This window comes from Athene cunicularia (genome assembly GCF_003259725.1).
Source record: "Athene cunicularia isolate RWA chromosome 12 unlocalized genomic scaffold, athCun1 chr12_part1, whole genome shotgun sequence".
NCBI lineage: Eukaryota > Metazoa > Chordata > Aves > Strigiformes > Strigidae > Athene > Athene cunicularia.
This window is the reverse complement of record NW_020799116.1, coordinates 3,435,360-3,450,462: the sequence shown is the minus strand read 5'-3', so window position 1 is coordinate 3,450,462 and position 15,103 is coordinate 3,435,360. Positions and strand designations below refer to the sequence as shown.

General features: G+C 45.4%; 1 protein-coding gene across 1 annotated transcript in view; it reads left to right on the top strand.

Annotated features, from left to right (window-relative positions):
• ARIH2 (ariadne RBR E3 ubiquitin protein ligase 2) overlaps window positions 1-15,027 on the top strand; it is a 35,766-nt gene extending 20,739 nt beyond the window's left edge. Inside the window, exons 5-15 of the mRNA XM_026857137.1 lie at window positions 1,443-1,590; window positions 2,299-2,420; window positions 3,311-3,420; window positions 4,471-4,588; window positions 6,053-6,103; window positions 6,200-6,221; window positions 7,737-7,888; window positions 8,948-9,091; window positions 9,424-9,492; window positions 10,432-10,515; window positions 11,263-15,027. Of these exons, the coding sequence (XP_026712938.1) occupies window positions 1,443-1,590; window positions 2,299-2,420; window positions 3,311-3,420; window positions 4,471-4,588; window positions 6,053-6,103; window positions 6,200-6,221; window positions 7,737-7,888; window positions 8,948-9,091; window positions 9,424-9,492; window positions 10,432-10,515; window positions 11,263-11,334 (1,092 nt within the window). The 3' untranslated portion in view covers window positions 11,335-15,027. The remainder of the gene's footprint in view (window positions 1-1,442; window positions 1,591-2,298; window positions 2,421-3,310; window positions 3,421-4,470; window positions 4,589-6,052; window positions 6,104-6,199; window positions 6,222-7,736; window positions 7,889-8,947; window positions 9,092-9,423; window positions 9,493-10,431; window positions 10,516-11,262) is intronic.
• Window positions 15,028-15,103: the final 76 nt, after the last annotated feature.

Sequence of the window (15,103 nt, the reverse complement as noted above, 5' to 3'; positions counted from 1 at the left end):
CAGAAAAAAAATGTTTGTTATTTGAAATACCTGCAAATTAGTCCATGCATTTTGAGATTTCTCTGAATCTTGTATCAGCTGTCGCTTAAGTACTCTCCACTGCAATGGTGATTTCATTTTGAGAAGATAGATATTACCCTTAAAAGATTAGTTTAGGTCTTGACAAACTCTTTAGTCTTTCTGTATCTGCTAGGGCAAGTGGCTCTGTACTTCAGCTCCTAATGCAGAATGATGATATTTTGGGGGCAGATGATCATACTGAATTATGTCTGTAGAGCAACTGACCCTATAGGGAGAAGCTACAGTGGTGAGCTCAGAGGCAGCTTGTGAAGGTTTGAGGTAGTACGCCTGCTGTTCAAGCTGAGCAGTTGCTCGAGGCCATCGAGGCAGTTGCGGACTCAGTGAATCTTATTCTGGTCCATAAGTGAGGCTGCTTAGAACAAAGTCGCATTATTTCCTTTTTCATGTGGTCATGCTATAAAACAAGCTCTGTTGGTCATGTGGCTGTGTATCATGCTGCTGCCTCTCTGTGTCTTTGGCACGCAGAGCTAGGCGTGGAACCCGATGTCTGTCTCACACAAGCTTCTCCATTTGTAGCAAAGGTTTAAGTAGGTGGAAAGTGATTATGGGACTTATCTGTGGAAGGAGAAATAGGAACATAAACTCCCACTAACAGCTTTGTAGAGCCTTGCTAGACCTAGTTCTTCAGGTCCCAAGGGTGAGCCGAGATGTGTTAAAGGCTAAATCTGTTGTCTAGAGATTAGCTCTGCATTACCCAAGGGGAGATCCAGACTGCTTCCCAGTGGTTTGGTAAAGCAATAGCAGAATTATGCCTGACTTGAAAGGAATGCCCTAATTCTCTTCAGCTGAAGGGATGATGCCTGCTTTGCCAAATGTAGCATAGACAGAAGATAAGAGATGTGAGATGATGGCCTGTGAACTCCCTTTCCTCTCTGTATAAACACTCTACACACTGCACCTTCAGTGTCCTCTCCTCTTACCTAAAATCCTTGTCCAGTAAAAGGGCACTGCTAAACCTGCTTCCAACTATAGCTACTCTCCAGGACCTGTGGAACAGTGATGGAGTCTGCCCCAGCTGACGAAGAATATCAGTAAATTCAGAGAAAGACTGACACAATGATGTATTTCCTCATTTTTCAAACAAGGTGAGAAAAGGACCAGAAAAGTAAAGGTGTTTCCTAGATTAGAGGCAGGAGCTGCTTAGTGACTATCAATCTCTTGTGCTCCATGAGATTAAAGAGGTTCTTGAGAAGGACTGACTGTCAGGGCAGTGCAGCACCCCAACACACCAGGGACTTCTGGCCTGGTGCTCACCTGAGACCATTGTCACAATGAAGGTGATGCAGGTGCCTGTGGGTAAGGTGAGAATACTCTGGGAGAGCTGGGCTGCTTTCACTCTCATGCTGATTTATCTCTCTCAGGCAATGGTACATTCCTCCCATCACTGCGCAGTGTGCATGCAGTTTGTCCGGAAGGAGAACTTGCTCTCTCTGGCTTGTCAGCACCAGTTCTGCCGCAGCTGCTGGGAGCAGCATTGTACAGTGCTCGTCAAGGATGGCGTCGGAGTTGGTGAGTTCAAGGCAGACTGTGGCACTGGGTCTGTATTTGCTGTGTTGGCTGTTCTGATGATGACAGGCTGAATTGGTCTCAGTAATGAGAAAATGGAGCATGGAATGAGTATTTGTGACAAACTTAACTTGAACTAATGGTCTTGCCTGAATCCCTGTTTAATATTGAAGGAGCACCAAGAGAGTGCTACTCCTGCCTAAGAAAATGTGCGAGTCCATAGATCCATTTTTGGCTTTTCTCCCCTTGTGATCTCAAGAGCATGACTGTAACAAGTTAGAAGCTACAAATCTGCTGAAATTTTGAGTTTGCATCTCTCGTATTGTTGCACTGCCCCTGGAGTGTTTGCAGGCGCAAGCATCTGCTCCCTTTGTGTTGAGTAGAAGCCTGTAGTTGCCAGAGTTGCTTTGGGCTTTTCCTAGCCTGTCTTTAACGCTGGCATGGCAGTAAACATGCAATTTTCTACTTGAAGTGTCTGACCTTGTGAATACTGGTTAAAGCAGTTACTGGTCCTGGATGCACATGTGCATTGTCATCTTTTGGTGAAGACAGTTGGACTTCAGCTTTTCAGCAGCCCTGATAGATTTGTTTCACAGTTGTGTCCCTCTTGCCACAACAACAGATGGCACCTAGGAAACTGTTGAATGCTTTCTGAGCATTCACTCCTTAGCATAAGTTGCACTGTGCTAAAATGTTGCTTTCTCTTCTCAGGGGTCTCCTGCATGGCTCAGGACTGTCTACTTCGGACACCAGAAGACTTTGTGTTTCCATTGCTGCCTAGTGAAGAGCTGAAAGACAAATACAGGCGCTACCTCTTCAGGGACTATGTAGAGGTATTGGGTTTTTTTCAGTTTTGAAATACCCTGGATCAGTTCACCAATGACTTGCAGAATTTTTGTTTGAAGTGTCTTGCATCTTTGATTAGAACTGCAGTAACTGCAGCAAAATTGTCCCTGATAAACATGATGTGGCTGCTCCTGTAGGACAGCCTCGCTGACAAAATGCTCTAGCAGGTTGCCAAAGTAAATTTTGCTTTAAGGTCACCCAGTAACTCCTTGGCTGGTGCTTTAGAATTGTCAGAATGTTGCAGATAAGAACTTCAAACTTCAGTCTGAGTTTTAAAGTCCTCCTTGCTCTTGCATAGACATTTTAGGTTCTGGAAAGTAAGTCTGTTATCTTAGTGGAGCCCATCTGAATTGGCTTGCTCAATAACATTTCATGTGAGGTTTTTTGAAATGAAAGCAACAGTTGTTACGCTTGAATGTGCAGGAGTATCCTGGTAACTGTGAACAAACTGGGAGCACCCAAGAAGCGACGAAGTAGTACGAAAGAGTGATGTCACCTCTCTTCAATAGGAGACCCTTTGGGAGGGAACAGCCCCACCCCAGGAGAGCAGCTGAATACATTCTGGGGCATGAGGATGGGGAAGGAACTCATATGGAGTAACAGTGTGTGTTCAGTGTCTTGGTGGGGCCTTACGGTTGTGTTGCGGTGCTTACTTGGTCTGTAACCGTTTCTAGAGAAGCTGTACGTAATTAATACTCCTTTTTCTAATGTGGAAGAGGTTTGTCTGCTCTGTTAGCCAAGACTTGGTGTCAGTTTTCCCTCTTTTTCAACAAGAAGTAACTGACTTGTATGTTTTTGAGGATAAGAGTGGTTGAACATAAATAGATAATGTTCTTCTGCACCCACTGCTGATCTTACCACCTTGGTATGTTCACAGAGCCATTATCAGCTGCAGCTGTGTCCTGGTGCAGATTGCCCTATGGTCATACAGGTACAAGAGCCAAAAGCCCGACGAGTGCAGTGCAATCGTTGCAATGAGGTCTTCTGGTAAGAAACAGAGAAGGTTAAAGATCACGGGGCAAGTGTATGCTGTCCTCAGAGCTACTCCATTTGCTTGCCAACAGGTTCAGTGTGTAGAAGCATCTCAAATGCTTTCCTAGAGTTGTTTGTAACTTGAGTTAGCTTGAGTAATTGGACACTTGGGGTCTGACTTCTGCAGGTGATCAGCCATCCCCTTGCTCCCTCAACTCCTTGGGAGTTGGGTGTTCTGACAACCAGGTAATGCAGGGCTTGAGTAATGAAGGGATTAGAAATCTACTGTTCTCATTTTTTGGCTAGGTTACAAATTTTAATACAGACATAGTGGCTGGTTTTGATACTAGTAATGGATGTGGAGGCCTCACTACTACCTGCTGGTATTGAATTTTAAAGTTTATTACAAGTCTGTGACTCCTAGAGTGCCTGGTGTGTTTTGAGGCTTATGCGAGAATATATTTCTGCTGAATACGAGCACTAATGTTCCTTGTCTGACTTTAAGTGTATATGAGACCAGAGAAAAAAAAGTAGCTTGCAGGGCTGCTCAAGTGTCTTCTGCTCCTGGGTCTTCAGAACCACTGCTGCTAAGAATGTCTGTGGAGCACAACACAACTGGTTTAGAGACCCAGCTTACTGGTGTCTCCGTGCAGACGGCCCTTACCTGAGACTGATCAGGTCATGCTAATGCAGGTGCCTGATAGCTACTGCTGGAGCCAGGCTACTTGTAAAGCCACTGGTGTGCCCCAGGCCTCTGCAGTTGTGTTAGAGTAGACCCAGGTAGACTCTAGGGAGGGATGTGTCTGCCCTCAGATGTGATTTGTCAGAGAAGGCCTCAGTTCACTCTCATCCTGACTCCAGCTTCTGCACAGGAGGGTGGGGGTTTATTGGAGTTCAGCCTCAGTCTTTGCTCTCTAGTAATACAAAGTGCATTTGCATCCCTTGCCCTTGCTTGGCCTCCCAGATTTTGGTCAACAGGCAAACCTCAATTCTTGAGTCACTTTCTTGGAAATCAATATGTCTTTTCTATGTTTTATTTTTGTGTTTTTTTCCTCTCCCATTAAGCTTTAAGTGCCGGCAGATGTACCATGCACCCACAGACTGTGCTACCATTCGGAAATGGCTCACCAAGTGTGCAGATGACTCCGAAACAGCCAACTACATCAGTGCTCACACTAAAGATGTAAGAACAAACACCTGCGTGGTTTTTCTTCTCTTCTAGTCCTGCCTAGAAAGCAAGATACAATTCTATACACATGTGGCATTGTGTGCTGCTTTTTCTCAGACTGCAAATTCTCATGGCTCCCTAGGGATTGTGATAGAACACAACTGAATGCCTTGGGAACGCTTTGTGTGGGAAATCCAGCTGCCCTCCTGCAGTTGGGACCCGGTGGTCCTTCTTCCAGACCTGATGCGAATGTCTTTGGCAGCCAGGTGTGCTGCCCTCCCATGGGCAAAAGAATTGGGACTGCTTTGAAATGATCAGTGGAGGTGTATTTGGAATGGAAGGAGAGAGTGTAGAAAGTGCAGAGTCAGTACGAAATGAGGCACTACTGGTGTTTAAACCTGAACAACTCTGTGGAGTACTGTGAACTGGAAAGTGAGAGAGATAGTCTTGATTTGGCAAGGACAGCAAAATGAGGTAGATGAAGTTCATAAATTAGACATTGAAATACTTCTAGTAGATTTAGACCCAAGAAGAAGAAATAGTCATGCACTCTACCTATAGAATTCTCTTTAGAAGTTACGGATATACTACCTTTATCCTGTAGATTAGCTGTCTGCAGATGAGAATTTTTCATGTCTTTTGGGGATTTTGTGGCCTGACTTCAAAACAGTTCTTCGCTGGCATTTGTTCTACCATAGCCGATGATAATTGTGACAGTGCTAATTAACTGGAAGCTTCAGCTGTGTTAGGAAAGTAGGTACTTAGACTGGAGATCTTCAATTCCCTTCTTCCTCTGAAGAAAGTGTCAACATGTGATAGCATTATTTCTGCTATGTGCCGTGCTCTTTTGCAGAAATAAGCTTCTATTATATTGAGTAATGTCCTGGCATACATTTTGTCCACTATTAAAAATTTATAAAAAGCAGCAAAACTCACTTTCTCCTTTGTACCTATGCAAGCCAAAAAATAGAACTGAACTTGACACTCCAGGGCATCAGTGGAGCAAAGAAATGAGCAGCACTCAGTGGTCAGGCAGATTCTCTGCAGCTAGTGAATTTGTTATGGGTTAGTGGCTGCTGAAGGCAGGTTATAATGCTGATTATCTTGGAGTCTGAGTAGCTGTGGAAGCTACTGTCATTTGTGAACTAATTATATCTCTGTGCCTGAGCCACTGCTAAATGGTAACTCAGTGAGACCTTCAGTTTCACTGAAGGGGTAACAACAGCAAATTTGTTTTCTTGAGCAAGCAGTCCAGTGTAACTTCCCTGGCTTTGCCTTTCTGCCTGTTTTTTTTAAATGAGGCTGTCAGGAATTGGTGGGAGGCGGGGTATATATATGTTAATATTCTCATATATGCGTATGCATTTTTTTAAAAAAAAAAAAGAAAAGCAGGAGGGGAATAATTGCACAAGTGTTATCATTTCTGCAGAAGGCTGCTAGAGACAGAGTTGGATCTAACAAATGTTTCTGTTTCTCCAGTGTCCCAAGTGCAATATCTGTATTGAAAAGAATGGAGGCTGCAATCACATGGTGAGCAATTCCTTGAACGTGTCAGAGTTCTAAGCAGAACTTTTTTTTTTTCCCCTACTTTCCACTAACGAGTGCCTCCTGTCTCTTCTTTTCCAGCAATGCTCCAAATGCAAGCATGGTAAGTAAGATTTGAAGCACCTTTTTCTTCAGTGTTTGTTAGTGGTGATGTTCTCTTCTCTTTTTGCGTTATGAAGATAAATTGTGAACACTGACTGAAATATTTTTCCCCCTGATAAAGGTGAGCAGGATGTTAATTGCAGACTTGTGTGTGATAGCTTTTATTTATTTTTTTTTTCCTGGCTGTGATCTCAGCTAGGTTCTGATGCAGTGCTGGTTTGGCTCCCTCTCTCTGACATGTTCCTTGTATAGAGGGGTCTCCATCTCTGCCACAGTATTAACGGTGGAATCCATTTCAGAGGAGAGTATTAAGGGCTTTCCATGTAGCTGTATTTGTCATCAGCTGAAAATACTGGCAGAACTGAGCCGTTCACTCAGATCAACTTAAGTCCTTCTGCTTAGTGATGGAAATACAGGACCTCCGGATTGTTCTGTGTAACATTATCTGTTGGACTTTTCAGTCCACCCCTGTGCAATGAGCAGCCTGAGTGTCTTTGGCCCATTGCGTGGTCCTACAAAATGACATCTTGTTCTTGCACTTAGCTTTTCATGGTAGAAATTATTTCTGTTGCCTTGGAGCGTGATAGTTTGTATTCAGCCCAGTAAGTGTGCCACTAGGAAATATTATAATATCAGAACCTGATTTGGAAGATGATTGAAGATTACTGTCCTCTCTCATTTCCTTTGCTTTGGGGTCCTCAGCAGCACCGGGCGTGCTTTGGTGGAGCTCTGTGACAAGGGTGAGCAGGCACGTGCCAAGGTACCCTGGTGACGAGCACTCAAAGGCTGGTGAACTCTGGAAATAGAAATTTCAGTCTCTTATTATGAGTAACACAGAAGTGATTCCTGTTGTAGCAACTTAATCTCCATCTTTTTGCCTTCCCAGTAGAACACTCACAGCCTCGCTCTGAAATCGGGAACCTATCGTACAGGTTTTGCTATTGCTCTCTTTTTCCTCTGCTTTCTTCCCAATTCAGTGGCTTCCTAACTTGAAGTGTCATAAACCACTGATGTCTGAAATTACCTAGGTAGTTTTCTTCTCAAGAGAACTGAGGGCAGACTTTCTTTTGCATGGGTTAGTTCACTTTTGGATTTGATTGTTCGTATTTTATTCAGCCAGAGGGCCACACGGGGCAGTATGCCAGCGGTGGGGAGGATGCAACTCGCGAATAAGACTGCAGCCTCCCTCTCCTTTAATCTAGAGTGACAGCCTGTGCAGAGCCACAAGTACAGTTCTGCCCGTTGGTCTTGGTGTACAGGATGCAGCACTTGAGGATTTACTTTCCGTAGTTGCGCAGGAGGCCGTACAATGAAAGTCTTCGAGACAGGCTGGTATTTCTGGCTCGCTATTGTTCCGTTATGCAAGATGATACAAAATGTGTATGTTTCTTGGCTTAGCAGAAATATCTGAAAACAGATGGGCTGTGTCTCCTGAAGCTGTTCGTTCTTGGAGGGTTTTTGGTTGGTGGTTTTTTTTCCTGTGCATCACAGTGGGTTTTTTCGCTGTTTTCTGCAGACTTCTGCTGGATGTGTCTGGGAGACTGGAAGACTCACGGCAGCGAGTACTACGAATGCAGTCGGTACAAAGAGAATCCTGATATTGTAAACCAGAGTCAGCAAGCACAGGCCAGGGAGGCCCTTAAGAAGTACTTGTTCTATTTTGAGAGGGTAGGAGACATCTCCTTGGCCAGAGCTGCTGTAGCCTTTTAATGCTCCCTGCCTGGTGCAAAGGTCATTGCCAGCAATTTCCGTGCAAGAAACTGCTCAAAGAGAATCTGTGCAGAATTCTCAGGCCCCTGTTGTTTTTAACTCAAAATCCTGCCCTGCAAGTCCCATCCAAACCAGTAATAATGTACCCGAAGCAGATCATATTCGCTCCAATATTTCCTTGTGCTAATCAGTATTACCTGTGTGCCACTGTACCATTTTCCTGCAGGCTGAGTGCTCCCGCAGTAGATAGATATTGCTCCAATCGTTTCCTTCCAGGATCGGGGAACTTCAGTTCCTTGCAGTACGTCTTTATAAGAACAAAGACTAAATAAACTATGCAGTGTTAAAAGTTCCATTTGCTGTAGCAAAGTTTTCCTAAAATTTCCTGTAATCACATTTTTATAAGTTGCAGTCAGAGCATCTCTGTCCCCGCAGCAGGCTCCATGCACCTGGCCATACAGTGCAACTCTAGAGCAGCATCTCTAGAAGAGAATGTGATAGAAGTTAAATGCTGCTGCATTTCAGTCTCTCCATTAAAATAAGTTTATTGTTCACACCGTGAGCCAAGTCCTGTGGTAAAATAAATGTGTTCATCCCTGGCTCTCCAAACCCAACAGGCTTTGGGAAGTGGCCATGTTTACAGTGTGCGCATGGATGTTGGAGTTCACTGAACCTGTCTTTAAATGTTAATTTAAACTCTTGACCTTTCTATAGAAATCCTTTAAGTAGAGGAATCACCGTGACTTTCCATCTTGTTAGACACGAGGTCATGGTGTGACCAGAGGGCATTCCCACCCTGAGGAGCTGGGTTGCTCTTTGCTGCTGTCAGTCTGTCGTATCCAGCCTCCACCACTTGCTACCGGAGGTGCTGCCTTGCTGTTCTTTTCCCACAGCATGTCTTGCCTTGCTGGACTCCTGCCCCACTTCAATTTTTGCTTGCTAGAGCTTGTGCTTTTACAGCGGCAGTACTCTGGTCTCATGCCATTTTTTCTTTCCCTATCTCCCCACCCCTTGCAGTGGGAGAATCACAATAAGAGCCTACAGTTGGAGGCACAGACGTACCAACGAATCCAGGAGAAAATCCAAGAAAGAGTTATGAACAACTTGGGAACATGGATAGACTGGCAATACCTACAAAATGCTGCAAAACTACTTGCAAAGGTGGGTAGTTGTATCTTGTTTGGCACAGAAAAGAGAATACATACCAGAATGCTAAATTCACACCACCAAGTGAGGAAGGGAATTTAGGGGATGTAAGTATGTGGGACAGTACCTCTGGTCTAAGACATGAATTAGCCAAAAATTATGTGGAAGTGACCTCTGTGAAGTTATACCAAGCTACACTGGGAAGGACTGCACAAGTTCTTCCAAGGAAGGTGTAGGAAATTCCACCATGAAGTGTCCTTGTCAGAAGTGGCTTCTGTGATTGTGCTGACTTCCAAGTCTGAGGCTCTTGTTCTTCTTTTCTCTCTCTTCCTCCCACTCCCCAACAGTGTCGTTACACCCTGCAGTACACATATCCATATGCCTACTACATGGAGTCTGGTCCCAGAAAGAAACTGGTAAGATGTTTTGTGCTTTTTTTTGCTGATAGCTTTTTGGGGTGTAGCTGACAGCATGCTGGGCTGAATTCCAGAGCTTGGCAGTGTCTGAAGTATTAGTCCTGAGTTTGAGGTAAGGACAGGCCTAATAATAGGTGGTTTTGCACCTTTCCTCTTCAGTTTGAGTTGACCAGCAGCTCAGTCCTCTGATGCATTACGTTATTTTCCCAGGGCGCTTCACTACACTTTCACTAACAAGCAATTTATCCAGAATGTTTTGAGGCTGGAAGTGTACGTTTGTTCCTTGGTAAGACTTATCACAGTGCTGTGGGCCATATTTCATGTGAAGAGCTGCTGGAGGATAGTTTTTCCAGCCTTGAATCAGAGTGTAGCTTTGCTCTTTATTCCTGCTCCAAGTTCCTCGCCGGCTTGGTGCATTGCATGGGCTGCATATCCAAAAATAGCCCTGAATTCACTGAAGAGGTGGTTTCTTTGACTCGGTTGTCCAGTAAAACCTGTTATCCAGTCTTTCCCCATAGCATCACATATATTCTCTGAGGCTGTGGACAGATGTTTTCTTCTGGATCTGACTGGACCAGTGGAAAAAGTGACCGCAGTGATTAACAGTCCCTCTGCTCTGCCTGCAGAGCTGCTCATGAGAGCATTTTGTGACCCATTTATGGCAAAATGAGCTGAGTGAGGACGTATTTGTCACTTGCAGTGTTTTTAGGCTGACTGGGTTAATTTTCAGTAATGCAGATTGGGGAGTGCTTATGCAGGAAACTCCTGGAAGGGATAATGCTGCCTAGCTGAAGGTGAATAAAGGAGAAGGCACAAACCTGCACTGCGAGCACATCTGTCAGCAGAACACATTTGTCTGCTCCTCAAGTGGAGTGTGTGGTATGAAACTGCTCCACTAAACTTGTTTCTTGTTGCTGTCTCTAATTTTGCTCTTTGCAGTTTGAGTACCAGCAGGCCCAGCTGGAAGCTGAAATTGAAAATCTCTCGTGGAAGGTGGAGCGAGCAGACAGCTATGACAGAGGGGTGAGTGTTCTGCTTGCTTGAGCCTGCTGGCCAGATGGGTTTTTTTGGTTTGGACTTAAGGTTTCTGCAGGAGCACTAAGGCAGTCAAGTGAGAGTTCTGAGAAACTAGATCCAGAAATTCACCTTCAGCCAGCTGATGTTGGAGTGCTCACTGCCTTATGGAAGAGGAGGGAGGGCTGCAGTGAGTCCTGCAAACTGAAACGGGACCAGTAAAGCTCTAGAGGAAGCTGTGTGTAGCCCTCTGGTGAAGAGCAGATTCACAGAATCATCTGGGTTGGAAAAGCCCTTGCAGCTCCTCCAGTCCAACTCACCCTGACTGTTCCCAACTCCCCCAGATCCCTCAGCGCTGGCTCAGCCCGACTCTTCAACCCCTCCAGGGATCCCGGGGACTCCCCCCCTGCCCTGGGCAGCCCATTCCAACGCCCAACAGCCCCTTCTGCACAGAAATCCTTCCTCAGAGCCAGCCTGACCCTGCCCTGGGCAGCTTGAGGCCATTCCCTTGGGGCCTGGCACTTCTTACTTCTTACTTGGTTAAAGAGACCTTAAACGTGTAGGTTTTTAGACAGAGCAGGAGCCAGGTAGCTGTGGAGGGAGTCAAAAGAAAAAAGATCTGTGATCTTGTGATCCAGAGTGCGTGTGAAGTGTGAAGGCTGATGCTTCTCAGGCCACAGCTTATTCTCTTCCAAATGAAATTGAGCTCTGCTCTGGGGAGTTCACGCTAACAGTTTTTACCTTCTGTTTTACCAGGACTTAGAGAATCAGATGCACATAGCAGAGCAGAGACGGAGGACCCTGCTGAAAGACTTCCATGACACATAAGACAGGAGGAAGTGACAGAGTGCAGGGGTGAGAGCAGCGAGTGAAGTGATGGCAGCTTCACCAGGATAAGCAGGCACTGCCTCTGGGAGAACATGGCCAAGGACAAAGCCACCCCTCCCCTTGCAAGTCAGACACATGCAAACACCACATCTTAGTCCAGTTTGTTCTCTTAACTTTCTGTTTCTGTTTCTGCCAGGCTAGAGGCCAGAGTTCAGATTGGCATATTTCCTGGGACATTTCCCTCCTGCCCTTGATGGTTTCAGAAGGGGAGGGAGTTTTTCTCTGAATGGCTGTTAATAGTGTTAGATCATGACAATTTATGTAATTTTCAACGGTTGTACAATTATACAGACAAACCTTAGAATAACACACAACCCTTTTTAAAAATAAATTGGCAGTGGAGTGTTTTTCCTTAATCTGCTTGTAAATTTAATGGGCTTTTCCCCCTCTCCCTCTCCCTTCCTCTGACCCAAAAATCCTCCGAGGCACTGAAGGAGTTTACAAAATATCTCCGATTTCCCAGTGCTCCTTTAACTGGGGCATTGTAGCATTGGCATTGCACGAGGAGACCAGCTGGTGTAAAGAGTGACTGCTGCTGTGTTTGACCCAACAGTACCAGCAGTGGCTGTGATTTAGTATGATTACATGTGACATCTCTTGTAAATCGGCTGTGCAAAATCCTGCTACACCAACAAAAGCAAACAGAGGAATTGCAGGGGAGAGACCAGGTTAACACTGGGGGATATGCCTGGAGTCAGGTCAGATTCTGCATTTGATGAATTTTAGGTCTTCCATGTAGATTTTTGCTTTACTTGTTTTTGTGGGGAGGATGTTGTATTGCCAAAGTGAGTGATGAGGGAATAGTAGCATACAGTTGTTAATCAAGGCTTGGGGCTTTTGCAGAGTGAAACAATCCATGTTATAAGTGCCATGCAGCCTGGTAAAGATTATTTGTGCCTGCTGGGTAACATGGCTGAGAAAATTCCATCCCATTCACTGAGGTGAGACTAAACACTGCTACATTATGAGGAGGAAAGAAAGATTATGTACAACACACTCCCTGGCACGTGTTGGTAATGTGGACAGGCACTTGAATACAGGTGCACTGTTTGTACAGAGCCTGCACCAAGCCAGGCAGAAAATTAACTAGCAAAATTAATTTATTTGTATATTAGTATTGATACTGGTGAGGACTTATGAGAAAATTGATTGTTAGGAGCATGTGGAGCTTTTTCTATTAACATTCTTTTTCTAATGTAAAATATACACTAAAATAAAAATATGAAAACCTAGTTCATCTTAGTAGGGGTTAACATGAAAAAGGTTACTTAAATGCCGATGCTTGCCTGTTTGCTACAGGAAGCAGGCCATATGTTAAGATTTCACGGGCATGTATGTCACCTGCACCAGGAACGTGTTGTTTGCAGCCAGTAAGGTGGAGCTGGAGTCTGATCCAAGGAAATCTTCACCTCAGCGGGGAACTCGTGGTATTCTCTTCCATGCTGTATGTGGAAGTCTTGCCTTTGGTGCATCCCTGTATTTGCTCTTATACAGTGTCACTTGATAAAGATTAAACTGGAGGGGGGGAAAGCACTAAATTCCTGCGTGTCAGAATAAGCTAACTCTGCTGTTGGAGCCTTTTTCATGTACCTGAGACGTGTGACCCAGGTATTTGCAGCATGTATAACTGGGCAGATGGATTTTAACGAGAGTGATGCATTAAAAGAAGAGTAGCTGTCACAGGAGCTAATCCTGTGGCTGTGCTTCTTGTACACGGCAGAAAATTTCAAACTGAGAGGCCTTTTCCTTCCTCCCTCCCTTCCCTGCTGTGGGATGCATCCTCAGGGAAATGTGGCAGTGGAGTGGGGGTTACAACAGAAGCGGCTGAGGGTAGAGCAGGGTTGCAGAGAGGTGGCTGGAGCCAGGCAGCGGGGCAGGGAGGGAGTCTGTGGTTTCTGGGAGCAGTGCTGCTTGCTGCACAAGAGATCTCTGTAACCATGGCTCCTTGTGTTCCTGCTCCATCCTCTTCTGGCTCCCCTCTATGCTGGAGCCGTAGAGGTAGATACATCTGTGCTCCAGCCACTGTCTTCTGACTTCATTCCCTCCTCTGCTTCCAGCAGCAGCCTCTTTGTGCCCTCCTCACCATAAATTCTAGAGGTCGGTCTCTTCCTTCCTCTCCCCTTGCTTTTTTCAAAGTTTTTTGAATTTTCAAAGTCTGGGCACACTGTACCCAGTGGGAAGGGATAGTGTGGGGGAAGGCTTACAGAGACCCAACAGTTTGCAGTGCATAGAACCAGTGTTTAAACTGTTCTATAAAAATGTAACGTGCAAAGTACTAATTAGGAGAAAAGCTGGTGTTGTGGTTGTCTAAATGTAACTGTCATAGCATATAATCTCTTTGCAGAACAGGTATGCAGAGTTTCCTAATCCCAATGAACTCTCACTTCTGTTACATCATTGTCCAGCTTTAAGCTAGATGAGAATGGGGTTTTGTGTCTCTCCCTCCCTGCCTCCTTCCCTCCCTGCCTCTCCCATGCCCCCACAAAATGCTTTGCTATGAATCCTTGTTTGTAGACAAGCCTGACCATATAGCTGTGGCCAAACTTACTGAACAGACTGCTGAGACGCGTGGCTGAGGAACAGTAATAAATATTGCACAGCACACCCCCTAATTCTTTCAAATTTTTTGAAAACTAGAGCGTTGTCAGCAGTTCTGTTTTATTTTAAAAGAAAACAAAACACCCTTTCTGAGGGTGGTGAATGTCCTGTTTCTCTGCTCGCTGGGAAAACAACAGGACTGACTTGCTTTTGCAGCCCAGGCAGGGTGACTTCTGTATTGGTGTCATACAGAAAGTCACAGACTCCACGACGAAACCTGCAGAGCACATGGACTGTTGGCTCTTTGTGTAAAGCAGCTGACGCTGCTCGAGAGGCAGGTGGCAGGAAGGGAACGGCAGTTCACGATGCCAAAAGACAAGACCAGTTTTTTCCCCTCTAATAGGTCCAAGGCCCTATTCAAGTCAGCAAGGTTACATGAATGTAGGTGAAGTTAATGTAGGAGCAGTTAATTGAGATACAGGTTTCCCTTTGGTGCGTTACTGCTACAGATGTGGAATGTTTGCTCTTTTTTTTTTCTTTTTCTTTTTGCATTCATTTCCAGTTTCTATGCCAGCCTGACACCTCTCCATCCTCGCGTCCGATACTCTCTTTATTTCAGCTTTGCTTCTGTTAGTGCATTGGCTGCCTCATCTCTAATAGTCCTCAGCCTTCCCAGACTGTAATTAAAAAAAAATTTTTCTACTGATGACATAAACTGCATGACTGCTGCTCTGTGCACTGGCAAATGTGCTGTGCCCGCACGGGGACAGGGACAGCAGGAGGTTTCTGTACTATAATCTTGCACTCTAAATTTTAGACTTTTTAAGCAGGTGGAAAAATAGAACTTTATTTTTAAATGAGGCACTTGTTCTGGGAATTCCTTTCCTCGCCCCGGTCTGGTTCAGGGTGTGGGATGGCGTTGGTGGGGGCTGCGGTGTACCCCTGACACGGGCTGGGGGGAGCCCACAGAGCTGCTGCCACCCCTCGCTTTTCTTCGCAGGCACCGGAGAGGGGCAGGGGCGGCAAAAACCGCCCGGGAGACGGTTTGCCAGAGGTGTGCCCTTGGTTTATTTGAAATAAATTGTGACTTTCTAACTTCGGAGGTGTCCTGGCTCTTCTTGGGATGGGGGGGTGCAGCGCCGCCTCCACACCTGCTCCCTAGAGGCCACGC